Here is a 20952-nt window from a genome sequence, read left to right as displayed (position 1 = left end):
GGCAGGAGGGAATCCTATGAGATTTGGAATATGAACGTCCTGGGGTAGAAGCAGCATCACAACACTCTGGGTCCTCTTTGAAAGAAAAGCACAGTCACTTTAGGCAATCAGATATTAGCAACAGTATCAAATCTTGAAAACTGTCTTACATGAACAGCTATTCCACATAAGGAATTTGATTTGCTATGTATAGACAGACATTTTTCCAACAGACTGCCAGGAGGGGTCACAAAAACAACAAAGGTGGCTGAATAACTGAATCAAGTCAAACTTGGATCTATCCATTCCTAAACTACACAGTCTTTCAAAATAAAGAGTGATCAATAATATGTAAAAGTAGGGAGAGGTTCTCCTACCAAGAAAAGTGGGAGATTTCAGATTTTGTTTGTGCTGATTTTTTTTCTAATTAGAAAAAGTCTAATTATGAAAGCAAAGAGCTGTATAGAACAAACTTTGTCTCCTTTTCTTTTCCTATTCTCCACTTTTCTTGTAGACCCTTTTCTTTGATCTGGCCTTCTCCACCTCTTGCTTTTAGTGTTTTTCTTCTCCTGCCTCCTCACTGTTCAGATCTTTCCCCTTCCCCTTGGTCTTCTCTCCTGTATTTTGGTCCTTCTGGGATGGAGCTGGAGTATATGCCCTCTCCAAATGCAGATGATCAGTGATTTGCTGAGTTTGTTGGTTTTTGCCTTCCAGGTGGGTTGACAGCCCTGCAACCACCACTGTCCTCCTTTTAGTCTCTGAAAAATTAATACTTTCCCTTCTGTTGTCTCATTTTCAGGTCAGAGCAGCATCTCTTCCCTCTACTGCTGCATCTTTTCTATTTGAGCTCTTTCTTTACACTCCCCCGTTCTTCTATCATCTTCCTTCAGTCTTTTTTGTGTCCTTCTGCCCATACCTTAACTTTGTTGAGGGGCATTTTTCACAAACTGTAATTTACTAGAATCACTAGTAAATTTCACATTGCATCCAGGGGTGCACAGCAGACCTAACGGAACAGAAGGGCAGGACTCTCAGATTCTCTCTTCAGCTCCATCCCCTGGTGGTCTATGTGTAGGCTGAAGGCTTAGAAGCAAGGTTCACCAAGGAATACATTAAATATTGCTTTGCAGAGTCTCAGTGCTGCAGAAGTTCAAAAAAAATCAGGGATTGTCCTTCAGGCAAGCTTGGGTCAGGGAAAGTTGTGGATGAGCTAGTGCGGTACACCAAGCCCTTTTGGTGATATGCAAAGTGTACCAGAAGTTGGAGAGCTTTAGGGTCTTCACATGAAAAGCCTTATTGGCTCCAACTGTAGGTTTCCCAATAAGCACTTTATGACATTTACTAGAATCTGCAAGAAAGAATAGGGTGCCCAACCTTTTATGTAAAGTTTTATTCAGTTTGTTACAGTTGAAACTATACATCATACACCATATCAAAGCCACTTTGTAGCTGTCCAAGGACAATTACATAGGTGATCTTGGCACTTTTGTGAATGATTCATCAAGCCTAGTATCAGGATTGTCCCTGGAAGTTGGTCCCTGTTGAAGAGCAAATAAGTGTTTGGTCCTTGGGTTTTATGGGACAGGGCTTGATCTTATCTTTGGTGGTTCTGTTGAAGGTCCTTTTATCTAGTTCGAATGGCCTTGTTTCCAGACTGGTTTATACTGCCGCCAGAAAAAATGTGCATAAGATGTGCAAGTGTAAATTTCTGCATTCCAGGAGAACCTCACTATACAACTCCTCATAATCTACCAATGACCCGCGCAAATGATGTTCTCTCGCTTCCTTACACTTCAATTCTAATCTCAGCAGGCCTTCCTCTCCTAATCCCTCAATTTCTACTCCCCTCTGAGACCTTCATTTCTCTTCTCCACTGCACTCTTCCACTGCTGCTCCATGTTAATAACTTCTCTGCTAGGCTGTCTCCTGTTCCACTGTGTAAATGCCTTTGTGGTCTTGCCCTCCCTTGCAGCCTCCTTCCTGCTGTTTGCAGCCACATTATTCTTCCCTTCTGAAGTCAGACTACTAATAACCTAAAGTTAGAATACAATATTATAACATTCACAACTAATCATTTTTGCATCAGTATTGATGTTTCACAACCACGGGATCCTTCTGAGATACAGGGATAAAGAACAGTATTGAATACACTATTCAGTAGCTTCATTGCACCAGTACAGGAATGCTAGGTGGTTCCCTGCACAGCATGTTGTCTGGCATTGCCAGCTGTCAGGCAGAAGTAGGGATAGGCCTGAAGAAGTCAGGCATAAAGTATTAATTAGGATTTGTTTTTAATGACAAGAAAAAAAATTTATATGTTTATATAACTGAATTTGGCTTCAATAATTTGAAAATGATACATGTTGTGTTGAGGCCAATTCAAGCTTCCCATCTACACTGAGTTCAGTTAGGAAATGCTACTAATACTATGAGAAGGAAGAGGAGTGGAAGACTGAGTTTGTCTGTTCAACAAAACCAAGATTATGTCATCACTGGCAATCTCTGAAGTACATTTTCCTGTGTGTGCATAACATATCATAATATACACATTCAAGAGGGGAGAAAAAAAGATGGTAAGAGCTGTTTTTGTTCCTACCCCCTCCCCACTCACACACACACCAAAGTTTGAGGCTAAGAATACTGTTCCAGAATTTGGGACATTTGACACAGTAGCATGTACAGTTGCCCAGCCTAATATTCTACTCTTGTAACATTGACAGTTGGGATTTTCAAAAGTGCTTAAATGAATTAGAAGCACAAGTTCTGTTGACTTTCAAATGGATGTTTTGTTTTATAAGAACCAATTGTCCCTTTTTTCTGCACCTAGCACACTTAAGAAATTAGGGAGGGGTTCTCAAAAGTGTTTTTTCTTCTTCAGTGGGACTTATGCTCCTAATTCATTTAGGGTTTTTCTGAAAATCCCACTCTATGCTCTTAACGGTACTCAGGATGCAAAAAGAGGAGATAATTGATTCTAATCACAAAATATCCATTTTACTAGAACACCATCTATGATTCAAGTACAGCAAAACACAATGAACCTTTCTCTATATATGTTCACTTAATCCCTACAGTTGCATTTCCTGTTTCTCTCAGGATTTCTCCCTAAATTTTATAAAGAGTAATTTATCTTATCATTTTGATAGTTCTATACCTCACCCATAGAGAACACACTCATGGCAGCCTGTGGATGTTAACTAATTTGGGTACAACCAATATAAAAATAGCTGTGTGACTATGTGCTCACACTCGTTTTTGCATAATTACACAACTGATGGTTTACCAAGCACTCTGGTATACTATTGCTCCCTTTAGAGCTGTCTCTAAGCACAGTGCAGGTAATTGGCTGAATGCAATTAGATATGTGATGAAGACTTGAATGTTGTGAATGCAGACTTACTGCAATGTATAATTTTTTTAGTTCTGCCAAACAAATGTCCTTTGTGTGAAATAAAATTACGCTATATTGATTATTTTATGTCCTTTTTTATAATATGCAAAGAAAATCCAAATGCCTGATGCAGTAGAATACCTATTGTTAGTTCACAGCTTTCATGGCAGAATATTTTTTAACAATTACTTTATGAGTTTGTTGTAATAGCTATAAAGTAACAATAACATAGGATGTAACAGTCTAACAAACATTTTCTTTACTAACGTGTTAGGCTTCTCTGAGGTATCCACTCAGAGAAGGTATTAACAGTATTTGCCAAGTCCAAGCATGCAAAAATCATGAAATGTGGCTTAAATAATGATTAAAAAAATCAATAAAACATTTGGGGTTTTTAATTTGCATTCTGTTTTTTAACTGTAGGGTTCACCTTTTCAAGCTTTTCTCTGCAGCTGTGAGGACTAGATTTTTTTTTTTAATGAAAGCTGAAATTCACATGACTCCAGGAACTGGGGCTTTAGGACAAAAATAATTATCATAACATTCATGATAAAAACTTGCAAGAGTTGACAACACTCTATTAGTAAACCTTAATGTAAACAGCAGATAAGTGAAACTTCTAGACTCAGTAGTCCTAGGGGAGTTCTCCATTACCCACTCCCACTCACCCCTCTACTATAAAGAAAATATGTCTCCTCCCCTTCCCAAGTCCAAACTAGATCAAATATAAAGTCCCCTGAAGTCCATTTCTGGTTCCAGGCTTTTCCTTACAACTAACTTCTACTACTACTTCTCCCTTCATGCACATCATATGAGATCTGTGATGCAATAAGCCTTTATCCACTCCTCCCTACACTTCACTTACCCATGCCTAATTTCATACTCCTGAAGATCTGCCAGGGCTCACGGAGTTTTGCTTTCAGTACAAACTGAATGCTTTAATAATTTAATATTATATAAAACTGGATGAATACTGATCTGTCTAGACAGATTCCCGTGTAAGCAGGGACATGCTGTCTTTGTTTGAAATTTAAGGTCCTGGTCCTGCAAAGACTGATGCACGGAAATGGGGATCACTCCTACGGACTTCCGTGGGACTATTAACGTGGGCCAAGTTAACCATGTGTGTATTTTTGAAAGAGCAAGATATCAGTACTTTTATACATTTATATTTCTGCTTTCCTAATAGTGCAGCAAAATCTGTGGAAGTTTTACACAATTTACTCCCTGCATCCTGAAGTGTGCTGATCATCTAAGAAAATACTTGTTGCCCTAAAAACTGATGCCAAAGAGCAGTTAACCCCATAGGTCGTCTGATGTCCTAGGCGTTTCTCAGATCCAGCTGCACCTGGAGGCAGCAGTGGGCTATGCGAGCAAGCGAAATTCAGCGGGCACAGGACCAAACCCCTAAGGAGCCATAGTAAAACAAAGACCAACTTTCTGGAGCAAGAGCAAGCCCCCAATCAAACCACCCCCACCAGCTGCTGACACGTGGGACATTTCAAGACCTCCATATACCATCATCATCCACGAAGCTGGTTGTATTCAACGGCTGGGCTGGGCTGGGGCAAACACGGCGCTGCTCATTGAGGTGTATTTCCCAGCGCAGGCCCAGGCTCCAAGCTGGGTCCTAAGTTCCCCGGCTACTACTACTGCCTCAGAGACACTGGCCATTGCCCTGACTGACTAGCCCAGGCTGCCCCGCACGGGAGCGACCCCTATGGGGGCTGCTGCTCTAGTCACGTCGCGCCCATGCGCAGGTAGGGAGCTCAGGGCCAGGCGCGGGACTGAGATAGGCCAGGTGGGGGCGGCTCCCCGTCTCCGCATCCTGCGGCCCCAATGGGCGGGCGCGCCGGCGGCGGCGGCGGCTCACGTAGCCCTCCCAAGATGGCCGCTCCAGACCGAGCTGCGGAGGCAGCGGCGACGCTGAGGGCAGCAAACGGCCGCTGAGGAGGGCAGCAGGGAGCCGGCAGTGCCCGCCGCGCAGCGGAGCGGGGGAGTCTTTCCCGGGCTGCTGCGGGCACCATGCAGCGGGGCTAGAGCCGGGGGAGTCTGCAGCGGGGCAATAATGTTAGCAGAGGTAAGAGCCCAGGGAGGCCGGGAGGAGCAGCCCCCTGCTCATCTCCTGCTGTGCGAGTCCCCCCGGGCCCTGGCCCCCCTCACCCATCCAGACAGCGGCTCCTGTCCTCTCGCGCTGCCCGGCACGGGGGCTGGGCCCCCTCACCATCGTTAATCATCTTGGTAACCAATCACTACGATTAGTCCCTTCCGGCTGGGGGAGGCTCTCGGAGGAGCCGCTGGGCCGGGGTGTTGTTATGAAGTGCAGCCGCCCCTGTTTTGGGCGTTAGTCATTCCAGAGGCCGAGGTCCCTCAGCCTAATCTGGCCAGAGATCGAAGTGCCTCCCCCAGCCCCACACGATTGGCCTTCAGCTTGAGTAGCACCCCATCTCTGTTAAGCACCCTGTGTGGGATCCCTGGTGCACTGTGTGCTTAGTTCACTCTTTGCCTTAATTACTTTTGTATTTATTAATTGGACATCGAAGCTGATTGTGGTAAAGGGCTGAGAAGCAGGAATTCCTGGGTTCCAATCCTGCACTGCTGTTGCCTTGGTGGTATGGCTGTAGGCACTTCCTCTAACTTCTCTGCCTCAGTTTCCCCATGACAATTTGGGGAGTTTTGCCTTCCTTTCAAGTGTGTTTTGACGCTTAAGGTAGTGTTGTATAGCACATAAAGTGTAATGTAAATCCAAAGTATCCGATGCCCGGTCTACACTAGAAAATTAGGTCAGCGTAACTATGTTGCTCAGGGATATGAAAAATCCATATCCCTAAGCAGCATAGTTAAACCGCTCTAAATCCCCATGTAGACAGTGCTAGGTCAGCGGAGGAATTCTTCCATCACCTAACTACCACCTTGCAGAAAGGTGGATTACCTATGCTGATGTGTAGGTAGCGTCTATGGTGAAATGTACTGTGGAGCTGTGCTGCTGTAGAGTTTTAAGTGCAGGCAAGCCCTGAGTGTCATCAGTGTTCTTGGTTTGTATATAAAACAGAAAAGATATGACTGTTGCACCAAGAGGCTGGGAGTGCAATGTGATGTCTGCTATAGTTTATCAAATGCCTTAAGTGATATGAGTTTAATATGTTTGTAAGTTTCCTTTCTTTAAAGGATTATTGATTATCTGAATGCCAGCAATGTGCTTAGTGTACAAACATATATAAGGCATGATCCTGCTCCATAGTCCGTGTTCATATTTTGGTCTGTCATTTAAGTACACTTATCTGCAAAGAAGAGAGAGATCAGGGATCTCAAACTCAAATCACCATGAGGGCTAGCACGTTGTCCTCGAGGGCCGCATCACTGACACCTTTTCATATAAAGGTACAAAAGCCTCCGTCTTCCCTGCCTCTTCCTACCCCTTCCCTGCCCTCATTCCAACCCCGTCCCCACCCCAACTCCACCGCCTCCCTGCCTCTATTTCAACCTCTTCCCCAAATCCCTGCCTCTTCTCTGCCTCCTCCCCATAGCATGCGGCTCCTCCCCCCTCCCTCCTGGAAAGTGCTAAGTGCCACAGAAAAGCTGTTTGGTGGCAGGAAGCACCTGGAGGTAGGCTGAGGCACGGGGATGTGGTGCGCTGTAGGGGATGGCAGGTGAGGGGAGCTTGGTGGCTCTAGGAAATAACTCAGGGGGGAGGGGGCCGGAGCTTGGTGGGATGCAGCAAATAACTCTACAGGCTGCATGTTTAAGACTCCTGAGATAGAGGCTAATTCCTCTAAACAATATATAGTTTTATGTGTGAGGGAAAATGTATTAACGGGAAGTGATGCTGCTTTTGACACCTGAAGCATCTGATTTTTATTGGTCATGAAGGAAGACATTTTAAGCTTCTGATTTGCATATCCTTTTATCTCATTGAAATATAAGTTCCTGGGTGCAGAAGGTGCAGTGCAGTATTTGTGGAAAGTGTTCATGTTAATGTAACAGGACAAAAACTCACAGACTAAATAATACATGTAAAATAAAAATCTTTGTTTGAACATGAACTATTTAGTCCATTTACCCAAACAAATTACCACCACTTTGAGTAATGGTCAATAAGTATTGTGTATATGTAATACTTTATGTGCATATTTCAGCAGTAAAACCATATCAGCTCAGATTATATTTATTTTAAATTAGTACAGATTTTAACAATCTTGGGTGAAAACCAAATTCATACTTAGCATGCTCTTATATCCAAGGGGCTTTATATCTAAAAGGATTGCTGAGGAGTTCCTATAATAGCAGTGAGCTGCTTTGAGGTTGAAACTTGTTCTGTTGATTTTTGTGGTATCTCTTGGTGATACTTCAAGGTACATCATCAGAATTCATACTTATAGTTGCTTACAATGTTTTCCAATTTGAGTTGTGAAGTGAAGAATGCTACCCAAAATGAATAAAGATTACCAGTTTTTCAAGCTTTGGGTTTAAATTTGATTTATTGATTAAAATCCTACCAGCAAAAGAGTTATCCACAAATACTGTATACTAAAAAAGATACATACAGCTCCAGGTTTCCCTACTGGCTGCTTCATGCTGCTTATAATCAGTTTCATAGAGAGGCCATTGCTGAAGACTTCTGACTGGAAAGGAAATCATAAGTGACAAATATTTTGTGCCTTTTTATTTGTCAAAAGAAACTCTCTAAAATTTTCAGGCGGTATCAAAAACAGGGAATTTTAAGAGTAGCTCACCTTAAGTGACGTTAATGTGTAAAATTAAAAACTATAAATGATTTTGCTAAGTAAACAAAACATAACCTTTGAACCAAACTTATGACTTGATGTTGGGGTCAGAGGAGATATTTGTAAGTGCTATGTAGATCAAGGGTTGGCAACCTTTCAGAAATGGTGTGCGAAATTCACTGTAATTTAAGGTTTCCTGTGTATTAACATTTTGTGGAAGGTCTCTGACTATATTATATCAATAAACTATTGTTGTGTTTAAAGTAAATAAAGTTTTAAAAATATTTAAGCTTCATTTAAAATAAAATTAAAATGCAGATCTTATCAATTTAGTGTGATCCTTGTCTCGGATTGTTGTCTGGGGTTCCAGCCACCAAACCCGCTCAGCCCGCTGCTGGTCTGGGGTATAGCCGCTGGTCCTTCTCAGCCCGCTGCCAGTCTGGGGTTCCATTTACTTGGCCGGTGGCAGGCTGAATAGGGCCGGTGGGGGGCTGAGTGGCTCAGTCCACTGCCAGTCTGGGATGCCAGTAGCACTCAGCATGCTGCTGGTCTGGGGTTCCAGCTTCCAGCCCCTTGCCAGTTGGGGTCCTAGCAGCTGGCTTCGGTGAGCAGAACCCCAGGCCGGTAGCGGGCTGAGTGGGGCTGGCGGCTGGGACCCCATCTGGCAACGGAGCAGCAGCTAGAACCCCAGAGCAGCGTGTGCCATCAGAAATCGGCTTGTGTGCCACCTTTGGCATGTGTGCTGTGGGTTGCCAACCCCTGATGTAGGTGATTCATCTTGATCTTCGGTTGATGCTTTTTTGTAGAAGCATCATTCCTCCTTCAGTTTCAATAGTCCATAGTTACTTACATTTAATAAAAATAATAAACACTTTTAAGGCTCAATTTGCATTCATATACTCATGTTCTTAAATAGTTTTCTATTATTCTTATAAGTATTATCAGCTTATCAGTGAGCACCCCCTTCTCCCCCCTACTTCCCTCAAACAGACCCACTTTAAATTATTGTTAGCGTTGCTCTTTTGTTTCCTTAACATTTCCGGGATTATGTTGCTACACTCAATGCTTTTTATAGATGCTACTCTAAAAATATGATTCTTTATGTGGCCCAAGTATAGCATATCTCTTCTTAAACAGACACTAGATTCTGCTTTATTTCGTGTGGATGCTATTTAGACGGTCATGTACCCATATGCCTTTTCTTTTGGGGAAACAAATATTCTGTATAGTTTGGCCTAGTAATGACAAATATAGTCATGCTTCTGTAAAGTATTTGACCTGATACTGCATCTCATTTTGATTAAAACAAACCTAGAAAGATATAAAATTAACATGGCACACATTAAATGGATTAAAAATTGGCTAACTAGTAGGCCTCAAAATTTAATTGTAAATGGGAAATCATCATAGAATGAGTGTTTTTTAGTGGAATCTCAGAGATTGGTTATTGGCCCTCTTTCACATTTTTATTAATAACTTGGAAGAAAACAAAAGTTTGCAGATAAAGTTTGCAAATGACACACACAACTGGGGGAGTGCTAAGCAATAAAGGGGGACAGGTCACTGATACAGAGCAATTTCGATTACTTGGTAAACTGGGTGCAACAAAACCATATGTGTTTTAATACTACTACCAAATCTAAATATATACATCCAAGAACAAAGAATGTAGGCCATACTTACGGCATGGGGGAACCCTATCCTGAGAAACAGCTGTGGCAGACTGACAACTTCCTGCAGTATCCTGAATGAACTTTGTTGAATTATTAAAAATGCAATGGTCTGTGTTGTTGTGCAATTGTATGTATTTCCATGGAAAGATAAAAAGAACAGCGGGGGAGATTAAGGGGAGACATAGTAGTACTTCCTGAAAGATAGGCATATACTAGTTCAAACTGGATTCTCCAGGGACCAACAGACACCGAAAGCATTTTTGGATAAATAGTCTGGATTTAAACTGGTTCATGGCCTTCTTCCTGATTAGACAGGACCTGTTATCCACATAAGAGCACAGTGCCTAGGATAGGTTTGGAGGACTGGGCTTACTGAGGCTCAGGAGACTGCTCAGCTCAATCTGTGATGAAGGAGTATTCCTTCTATTAAATCTGTGCTGCAGATATCTTAAAATGTATTTAATGTTTGCAAGGAATCCCATTAGATGGGGGAGTTGAAGGATTGCTCTTGCTAGGGTGACCATACGGGCTATTTTGCTGTGGACAGTTCCTTTTTTAAGCCCTGTCCTGGCCATCCCCACTTTTTTGGTGGAAGTGGGTGTTTGTCCTGTTTGCTCTTGCTGACTTGATCAGTTGGCAAGAGCAAATGAGACACATGCCCACTTTTTTTTTTTAATTATTTTTTATTTTAACACACAAGTGGAGTGCGGTGTGGAGGAATATGCAGGAGGGGGGTGAGCGGCCACATCAGCCCCGTGCAGGGAGAGAGGCAGGGCTGAGGTAAGCAACGATGCCAGCCCCAGCCTTATTGGGGGGCGAGGGGGGGATAGCAGAACTTGGACCAGCTACATGTGGGGTGGGCAGTGCCTTCAGACCAGCACTGTGCAGTGTCCCATTTTCCCTTTGGGAAATAGTCATCCTAGCTCCTGCCAGCCTTTTAGGGTTGGGGTTAATTCTGGTAAGCTTATTAGCATGCATGCACATTCTTTTAACATTTTTAATATGTTTTCTTGGTAATGCTTTAACTTAATAAAATCGGCTTTCCTAGGAAGTGCTGTGTGGTTACGTTATCACTGGAGTGAGTACAAGTGCTAACAGTCTCTGAGGAGAAAGCAAGCAGGCATACCTGGGAAACTTGTGCTGGGAAATACATGGTGAAGGAGGGAACTGGGCAGCCTGGAAATAGCCTGATGACAAGGGAGAGGAATGCGTGTCTCCACTCAAGAGAGGCAACAGCTGCGGAGCTGGAAGCCTGAGAGTGGGTGACGTGGCTGGTCCACTGGGGGAAATAGAGGTGCAGTTGCCCTCAACTGTGCCAGCAGACTCTGAAAAAGATTTGTGGTCATGGTGGGTAATCAGTTGAACACTGTGGTCAGAAGGGCTAATGAGATCCTTGGATGCATAAACAGGAATATTGAGTAGGAGTAGAGAGGTTATATGTGCCATTGATTCTACTGCTACTGGAATACTGTGACCAGTTCTGGTGTCCAGAATTTAAGAAGGATATTGATAAATTGGAAAGGATTCAGAGAGGAGTCAAGAGAAGAATTAAAGGATTAGAAAACATTCCGTATAGTAAGAGTCATGGAGCTCAATCTATTTATCTTATTGAAGAGAAAGTTAAGGGGTTACTTGATTACAGTGTAAAATATTCAACAATTGGCTCTTCAATCTAGGAGGGAAAATATAACAGTCCAACGGCTGGAAATTGAAGCTAGACACATTCAGACTCAAAATAAGGCATACATTTTTAACAGCAAGAGTAATTAACCACTGGTATAACTTACCATGGGTTGTGGTGGATTCTTCATCGCTGGCAATTTTAAATCAAGATTGGATGCTTTTCTAAAAGCTATGCTGTAGGAATTATTTTGGGAAAGTTCTATGGCCTGTGTTATACAGGAGGTCAGACAAGATTATCACAATGGTCCTTTCTAGCTTGGAATCTAAATGATGTAGACTTAAGTGTGTTAGCTCAGTTTTTTCCTTCTATTAAATCTGTGCTGCAGATATCTTAAAATGTATTTAATGTTTGCAAAGCACTATGTAATTTGTAAGTGCTGTGATGAGAGCAGCAGTGACTAGAGTGGCTCCAAATCCTGCAAAGACTTGCATATGTTTGAATTTCTGTACTGTGAGTAGCCCCATTGTCTTAACTTTATTCAGTAATAAGTAGTCCCAATTAAGCATGTACATGTGTTTTGACAGTTTGAGCACTTCAGTGGTTTCAATTCCAGTCTCCTTTATGGTTTCTTACAACTTTCTGAAACTCTTCATTATTTCAGGATGAAATGTTCCAAGCTTGGGTTCTGCCAAAAAGGGATACTTTATTTAAAGTTTGTGCAAAAACAGATGAGCTGTTTATTGAGTTGTGAAAAATGTGTGGGTGTACATAGGGTTTGACTTTACATATTCTTGTTAAATAATTTTTGAACAGCTCTTCAGCTGAAACACCTGGACATACAAAATTGAAATGTGGCTGAAAATAATGCTTTTTGAGAAGTGTTTTTGAGTGTTCTGGTGAAGATTAGGTTTGATTTGACTGAATTATGACACTGAAAATTGCATGCTTCTTTGTGTGCTTCACATTTTGCACAAGGTTTCTTACTAAGCTTGTGAAGTATACAGCTATGGAAATCTTGCTAGAATCCCAGGCAGGGACCAAGGGTTCAATGATTCTTAACTTGGGGTTACAAATGAGTGTAGCTGCTATTCTTCTAACCCTGGGCTTGCATTGCAGTGTAGATATACCCTTAGGGCTTATCTACACAGGAAGTTAGGCCAAATTAACTAAAGCAGTATCTACACAATGGGACTATAGTGGCATTGTTAGGGTGCCCTAGCTATGCTGGCATATCCCTGTAGTGAAGTACAGTGATGGAACTGACTTTTCCATCACTGTAAGAACACCACCTCCCTGCGCGATGGTAGCTAAGTCAATGGAAGCATTCTTCTGTTGACCTAGTTGCGTGTACACCAGGGGTTAGGTCAGCATAACTATGGTGCTCAGAAGTGTGGATTTTTCATGCACATAAGCACAATAGCTATGTCACCTTAAAATTTAAGTATAGACCAGACCTAAAGATGTGACTTCATAGTGTATTAGTTAAAGTACATTAAACTCCTGAGTGGATGATCTCATTTAGAAGTAAAGGCCTTAGTTCACAAAGGGCTTGTCTACCCTGGCACTTTACAATGCTGCAACTTTCTCGCTCAGGTGTGTGAAAAAACACCCCCCTGAGCACAGCAAGTTTCAGTGCTGTAAAGCACCAGTGTAGACAGTGCACCAGTGCTGGGAGCTACACATGGAGATGTTTTTTTTTTTTAGAGTGCTGGGAGAGCTATCTCCCAGCTCTGTGCTGAGACTACACAAGCCACGTTAAAGCGTTGCCAGTGTAGCTTAATTCACTTAGGGATTGTCTAAAGTGAAGCCCTTAGTTATTTAGGTAAAAGTGTACTGGAGGTGTAAAGGGATCTAGTAGAACTGCTGCTCTGAAGCACCTTGAGAGTTTCACAATAGAGCAATGCACCATTCCCAGTTATGCATCTTGAAAGTAGAAGGGGACTTTTGTGGACCTCCTAAGTATGTGAGAGAGTTCCCATCACAACAAGCCAAAACGTCCATAATATTCTTTAAAGCCAACTTTGCTGTATCTAAGGGAAGGAAGCTCATTTTTATGTGGGTTTGTCTTTAAAAAATAAACAAAAAACCTTAGAAGTCCCTATATTACACTATATTAAGTAAATGTTAAGCTTTCAAAATTAAGTGTTCAGATCAAGAAATGCCAAAGTTAGGGAAGCACAGTAGTTTTATCAATTGTCAAATATGATAAAAAAGGACTGTCATTGCAAAACTGTCATTCCATAAATCTGTGAAAAGCCTTAGGGTCATTTATAGTTGGCTCCTGTGTAATGGAGTATAGGATTTTGACCCTGGTATTTTGATGGCTTTAGATATTTATTGTGAAATAATTTATATTGAACTGAAAATAATTACTGTGGGACATTTCCCCATAAATGTGTGTTTGCAAGATTTACCATGTCAGCCATTTTTTGCTGTGTCAAGCAACCAACCTTATTGCCTATTAACTTGCTTTGAAATAATCACCTTTATGAATATGTTGCAGTTTACCACCGCACTACTATAATACTAGCTCGATTCAGAAATATTCAGGAGCAAGTTTTATGTACAGACTTGTTTAATTTCTTTTGTATATTCCTTGATTTGCAGCTATGCAAAGTTGAAGACCAGGTTTTCCAAAGAAGGCTTTGAAGTTTGACATCATAATTGGGTTATAAATTGCTGGTAGATGTAGGCGTGGCTTGACATGAGTAACTGGACATGGGTGAAGCCTTATTTTTTTGGGAGACAAGATTAGGGAGCTAAATGGATCAGCAGGCCGGAAACAGAATGTCTTTAGGAGCTAAGATAAGGGGAAAATATTGCACAAAAAATGTTCTATTTTTTGTGTCTCGTTAAATTTTACCAGTCTGAACTTACCTAAAAAATTGTGCCCACTAAAATTTAGTAAAATATAATTTAAAATTGTTTTAAAAAAACTTTCTAAACCACAATGTTTAAAAATGCGTACGACTGGTAGAGATGGGGAGTAGATACATCAAAAGAAACTTAATAGGATCGGCACAAAACTAAACTGTTTAAAACCAGACTGACATAGAAATGCTGTGGGAACATAACCAAGCATTTCAACAGAAGATAACGACAAAAGTAGTGCATCCGCTGAATGAGCAAAACCAAGGAATCATTAATAAAGCTTGTTAAATGCATATAATAAACATAACATTGTAATTGTTTTAAAAAAGTCTACTATTAACATAAGAACATAAAATAATGGCCATTCTGGGTCAGACCAAGGTCCAACTAGCCCAGTATCCAGTCTTCTGACAGTGGCCAATGCCAGGTGCTCCTGAGGGAATGAAGAGAACAGGTAATCGCCAAGTGATCCATCCCCTGTTGCCCATTCCCAGCTTCTGCCAAACAGAGTCTAAGGACACCATCCCTTCCCATGCTGGCTAGTAACCATTGATGGACCTATCCTCCATGAATTTATCTAGTTCTCTTTTGAACTCTATTATAGTGTTGGCCTTCACTACATCCTCTGGCAAGGAGTTCCACAGGTTGACTGTGTTCTGTGAAAAAAACACTTTATTTTGTTTGTTTTAAATCTGATGCCTATTAATTTCATTTGGTGACCTCTAGTTCTTGTATTCTGAAAAGGAGTAAATAACACTTCCTTATTTACTTTCTCCACACCAGTCATGATTTTATAGACCTCAATCATATCTCCCCTTAGCCGTCTCTTTTCCAAGCTGAAAGGTCCCAGTCTTATTATTCTCTCCTCATATGGCAACATTAAGTCAATAAGTTCTAATAGGAATATTGTGTAATATGTGGGAGATACGTGCTGTACAAAGTAAAAGTGGCCAAGTTATATGAAGCAAAAAAACTTAACTTTTCTGTGGTGACAAAAGGCAAAACTTTGGTATAAGAGCAGTAATGCCAGTTGGTGCAAGGTAGGAAAATTAACAAGGGTCCAGTGCCATATAGTTTAATGTGAAACCACTGTAACTCATACGATGTGGAAGAAATTTGTTTTCTCTCAAATACTGTTGTAAGACAATGCAAAGTCTGGAAAGCCACAGCCTTGTACTGCCATTGTCCCCTGGGGGACATTTACATGTGCAGGTGTAATGTCCTAGAGACAGATTCTGGCAAGTGGGTTCATTCTGGGGAAAACAGTCTCCAAATTTTACAATACAGTTGAGATATTGGATGTTTGTAAAATAAACATTGCATATGCTGGTGATAAGTATTCTGTGATGTCCGAAGAGGGCCACTTCTGGTATGGACCCAGGGAATGTTATTTTAATTGGCCTATCCTTTCTTTCACACCTTAATTTCCTCTAGAAAATGAAAGATATTTTTAGCATTTTTTTACATCATAATAAAAGGAAAGTTAAAATTATAGGAGGATGCTTTAACGGCAGTGCAAGCTTATAATGTGGAATTGTACCCTGGCGGGCTATATCATAGGAGGTAAGCATGTACCCCCTAGTTTGTACTTTAAGCCTAGTATCTGTGGTGGTTCAAATGATTACAACTACTGTGATCTTGAGAATGTGTTGCTGGGCAGTGAACTTAAAAAAGAAAGCACAGAAAAATAGATATGCTGCAAATGAAACCCATGCTAATGTAGAAAAGAAAAACAAAAGCAGTGGAATGTAGGCTTGACTTGACATGAGTAACTAGAAGTGAGTGAGGCCTCATTTCTCGGGACTCTGAATTAGAGAGGTAAATGGATCAGCAGGTTGGAAACAATGTCTGTACTAGCTAAGATAATTTATGGTGGACAAGATAACAATGGATAAGATAAGCCCGGAATGTAAAGATGAGGTAAAGAGTAAGTTATACATGGACAGAGCATGCTGTGCAGGGCTTGGCCCCTACAAAGTAACCAAGCCAATCCCAAAACATGATGCAATGTGTAGTAAGTGCAATGTAATGTGTAAATGTATATAAAGGAAGAGGTTTGCTGTGTAACTTTGGATGTATGGGTTATAGGACATATCACACCTTACACTTGCATCTAATCAACTCAGCATAGCTTTGCTGTATGCCAAATAAAGGACTCTGAGTGATGAGACTGAAGTCTAACAGAGTTCTTGATGAACTGAATGGAAGAAGTCTTGGGGGAACCCCAAGACCCCAACAATAGAGACATCTTAAGAGTATGAAAATAAGTCAGTTAAGCTGTGATTCTGAAGTCATAGGCAGAATGACCCTCTGTAGAATTTCAGTGACTTCCACTGAGGCTTTGTGCAGGTTCAAAGATCCACTTGTGGAGATATGATTACAGAACCAAGGCATTAGTTTGTAAGCTCTTCAAGGAAGGAAGTATCTTTCTGTGAGTGTTTGTACCGGGCCTACCACAGTGGGACTTCATTCCTGATTGGGGCTCCTGGGCACTACCTTAAGAAGGATTTAATGATTTTATCTTCTGTAAACTGCCACTGGATTCTACAGTCCCATACGTTCTACCATTTCTTAGGCAATTTTAAGGAAGGTAGAGTTTTAAGTATCCAACATAATTTACATCTTGCAACACAAAATGTTAAAAATATTTTATGACTGTATTAAATTACAGTGATTGAAATCGTAGATAGTGGGCCTTAAAATTATTTGGGTGCAGTGTAGCCACCTTGCTGCACATTTTGCACTTGGCCTTACTGCACAACACAGATGAACTAAGGGCTTACAAAATAGCTTATAAGCTGTACAATAAACATGGTATATTGATGTGTTCAGATTCTGACTTGACTGGTGTAGTAGAACAACCTGTATATATAACTTGTGATACCCATGAAGAAAAAGCAAATGTAAAAATTGTGAGAAGTGGACTAAAATGGTTCAGTTCAGTCCGATGGGAGCAAATTGATAAAGCTGTCTGAACCAACCTTCCAGATGGTGTGTAGCACTGAACTGGCTCCTAACAGACACCTTACGCCTTTGAGCCTAATTTTTGGTCCTCTTTTCCCCTCCCCACACAAAGATGACGTAGCATGCTGTGTTAGCGGAGACCATGAGGAGAGCTGCTTGTATTAACTTTAGCTTTAAACACAACATACTAGTAGTAATTATATTGCTGGTAGCACTTAAAGCATTGGCTAATTAAAGTACTTATAGTATCTCTCACTGTTGCTTGGGTGGAGGTTGCAAGGTTGGGATGGTAGAGAGATCAGAAAGTAGTAGAGGAAAGAGATAGGAAATAGGAGTGAGAGAGTCCCAAAAAGCACTGTTCTTGGTTGGAAACATTTGATTTGTAGGTCATAGGTTGGAAGCACTGCCTCTAGAAAAGTTGTTGTTTCAGGTGTTGTGACATAAGGAAAGGTTGAATCACCTGACCTCGCTAGTGGTAAAGCAATTGGTATCTGAATCTTTTTTGACATTTTGATCCCTATCTTCAGTGTTGGGATGCTGTCCCACTTTGAAAACGTTTTGAAATTTACGTTGGCAGGGCTGATATGGATGCTGTCACATAGTTGTTAAATTTAATCATATAAACACACAAGAGTTTAAAAATGACCACTATTTCAATAGCATGATTGTGATCTTATTATGGATAAGATTCAGTACTTGCAAATACACACCAAAACCAAGCATTGTGAGGTAGCATAAAGGGATAGGCATGTTGGGCAGAGTTGCCTTTTTCTGTAACTAAATCTTTGTGTTTAGGATAATTTTCAGAGCTTTTTTTGTACCATGTATATGAGCATTGAAGGATATCTATGAATCAGTTGTCTTGTTTTTCTTCATGTTTTATGTAGCTGTTAACTAAAATTTCTAAGTATGTTGCCACATGGCAACACCAAGTCCTGTACGGTTTGTGTTAAGCAGCTGCATGGTTTTTTATTGTGGTTGAAATGTAACCTCAATGCTACAGTTCAAATAACCAGACTAAATGTAGGCCCCAAAGTTGTTGGTTTTTTTTTTTTTTTTTTGCATTATCATCATGTATATAGGCACTATGCTAATATGAAATAAAGACCGTCCCTTTCCCCCAAAGAGCTGCAAACAACTGTTCTATTCAGATTGAGCCTTAATGGGGTTTTGTGCAGGTGTAGTGATCAATCCAGGCAGAACACATTATAGGATCACATCGTAGTGATTAGGTTAATAGTTCCTCATATTGGAAACTACAAGATTGACTGACTATATACCATCACCATCAATTTTGTCATACTTGAAGACAGTGTGTGCCAAGGGTTGAGAAGAGGATTAGAACAGTTTCTGATACGGAAAATTGTTGGGGATCATCAGGAGTTGCTTTCATCTTGCCAATTGTGTATATGTAAACATGAGTTTTGTCAGATGACTTTTTTACTTCAGGAAACATGCCTAACTGCTGTTGGTATAGTGCTTTTTACGTGTGTTGATTAGCTTGCTAGGGTTGATTCATAGTTAATAGTGAAAGTGATGGATAATACTGGATGATAATCCTGTTAAATGTTCTTTATGTCAATATTGGCTATGTCATTAGATTCTTAAACTTCCTTATTTTTTTATGGTTAACTGTAGATTTTTGCATTCATGGGTAAGGAAACTATACTCAAAATTTTTGCTTTTTAAGAGCATTTCTGAGCTTGTGACAATTTAATGACGTTTAGGAAATCCTGCAGACAGGTTTGGCTTTTGTATTTTCCCATGGTTATGGGAGTAAGGCTTTACTGGAATATGTTTTAGGATAAGCTCTGATTCTAATATATTTGTGGTCACAGTCATGCCAGTATTCTTTTAAATTCCATCCATTTCAGACAGTGCAGCATAGCCCTCTAGTTTTAAGGAATGAGCTGTACTAAAGATTTTTGCTGGTACCTTAAGGCCACTCCAGGTTAGCAAGACCATTGTTTTTGCTGTAAAGAAATGAGCTTCAGCAGGAGGTTTGAAGTTGCTACGCATCCTTTAGGATATTCTGCATTTCCATGCATTCTGTTGACTCTCACAGACATGGATTGGCTGCAGAAAATGCTCAGAAGTTCATTATCAGACTTGTTGCAGATGACCCACTGGCTATGATATAGTGACTCAGACTTCTGGATTGAATTAGGTACTAGAAATCTTAAATGTAGGGCTGGAAAAGGGACCTTGAGAGATCCTTGTATCCAGCTCTTTGTGCTGAGGCAGGACCAAGTAAACCTGGACCATCCATGACAGGTGTTTGTCCAAACTATTATTAAAACCTCCAATGATGGGGATTGCACAACCTCCCTTGGAAGTCTATTCCAGAGCTTAACTATCCTTCTAGTTAGAAACTTTTCTTAATATCTAATCTAATGCAGATTAAGCCCATTATTACTGTACTTGCCCTACCTTCAGTGGAGAACAATTGTTCATCATCCTCTGTATAGCAGCCCTAGACATAGTTATTCATTGGAATGGGTTTCTTTTATACATATCTAAAATCAGTAGCTAAATACAATGAGAAATAACAAACTATTATGTTTCATGTTGGTTGTCATGCCATCCAGGTGTGAAAGTTTGGCACATCAGCTCATCGTTGGTATTTTAAAATCAGGTAAAGCTGAACCCACTGTGAGAATAAGCACACTACCTTTATTATTGTGGAAGTGACTGCTACCACAACAGCACTGTTGGGAGCTGCATGATCCAGTTGGAAGAAGGATGAACTCTCACAGCAGAAACCTCTCTTCAGATTTTGTTTTTGCTGAATTTTTTCTTTGTTTCAGATAGAAGGAGCATAACTGTCTCCTCTTTCCCCCCCTCACCCTCTTTCAAGGCTCTGCATGGCTTCTTCCTCCAGCTGGGGGTTCCCTAAATAGCATAGCAGTACTGCTGCTTCGGTTCCCGAGAGTGTATGGATCATTAGTGATGCAAGATGTCCCACCTCTCACTCTAGAGACAGAATGAATTGACTCTACAGTGCTGACCCACACAATATGAACTGCATTAGTTCCATACTGGTGGTGCTTCCACTCTGCTGATGGTGTAGCATTTCTGTTTGTACATCCAGGGCCATCCCTAGGCATATGCAGCATACACGGCTGTGTAGGGCACCGGAAAATTGGGGCACCATTCCTGTCACTGGAATCCTCTCTTCTCTGGCCCCTCCCCCGTGCTGGGCCGGGAGGCTTCTCCCCCACCTCGCCCTCTTCCTCATTTGCTCCTCGGCTGGCTGGCTGAGGGCTCCAGCCTCCAGCTCTGCTGCCCCTGCCTTGGTAAGCCCGGTGCAGTGCCCTGGCCCACCACCACGCAGAGCGGAGTCCTTCCCTAAACCCTGCCTGCCTGCACCGCTTGCTCGGGGCCAGGGCAGGAGGAGGAAAACTTCCACATGAGTCAGTGGGGGACTGTGGGGAGTGAGGGAGGGGGGACTTAAAGTGACAGTGTGCTCACTGTCTCTCACACTTCCCTAACACACACACACATACGGTCTCTCTCACACACAGACTGGCTCTCACAGCCACATACTCTGCCTCTCATGAGTCATAGGGTACGTCTACACTGCACGATTATTTTGAATTAGCTTAAACCGATATTACAAAACAGATCTAATAAAATCAGTTTAGCGCGTCCACAGTGGGATCACAAAATCGATTGTTTGCGTCCATGGTCCAAAGCTACCATCGATTTCAGGAGCGGTGCACTGTG

At 41.4% G+C, this 20952-nt stretch overlaps 1 protein-coding gene across 5 annotated transcripts in view; it reads left to right on the top strand.

The window, feature by feature from the left end:
• The first annotated feature begins 5236 nt into the window (after positions 1-5236).
• Positions 5237-20952, top strand: part of SNX13 (sorting nexin 13) — a 166640-nt gene continuing 150924 nt past the window's right edge. For 3 of the 5 annotated variants that reach the window (XM_075062390.1, XM_075062386.1, XM_075062387.1), the window contains exon 1: positions 5354-5450. In XM_075062390.1, the coding sequence (XP_074918491.1) occupies positions 5439-5450 (12 nt within the window). In that variant the 5' untranslated portion in view covers positions 5354-5438. Of the gene's footprint in view, positions 5451-20952 lie in introns of all 5 variants that reach the window. The other 2 variants (XM_075062388.1, XM_075062389.1) reach the window with 2 other exon arrangements.

This window comes from Chelonoidis abingdonii, chromosome 2, assembly GCF_003597395.2.
Source record: "Chelonoidis abingdonii isolate Lonesome George chromosome 2, CheloAbing_2.0, whole genome shotgun sequence".
Lineage (NCBI taxonomy): Eukaryota > Metazoa > Chordata > Testudines > Testudinidae > Chelonoidis > Chelonoidis abingdonii.
This window is presented reverse-complemented; position numbering and strand designations above follow the sequence as displayed.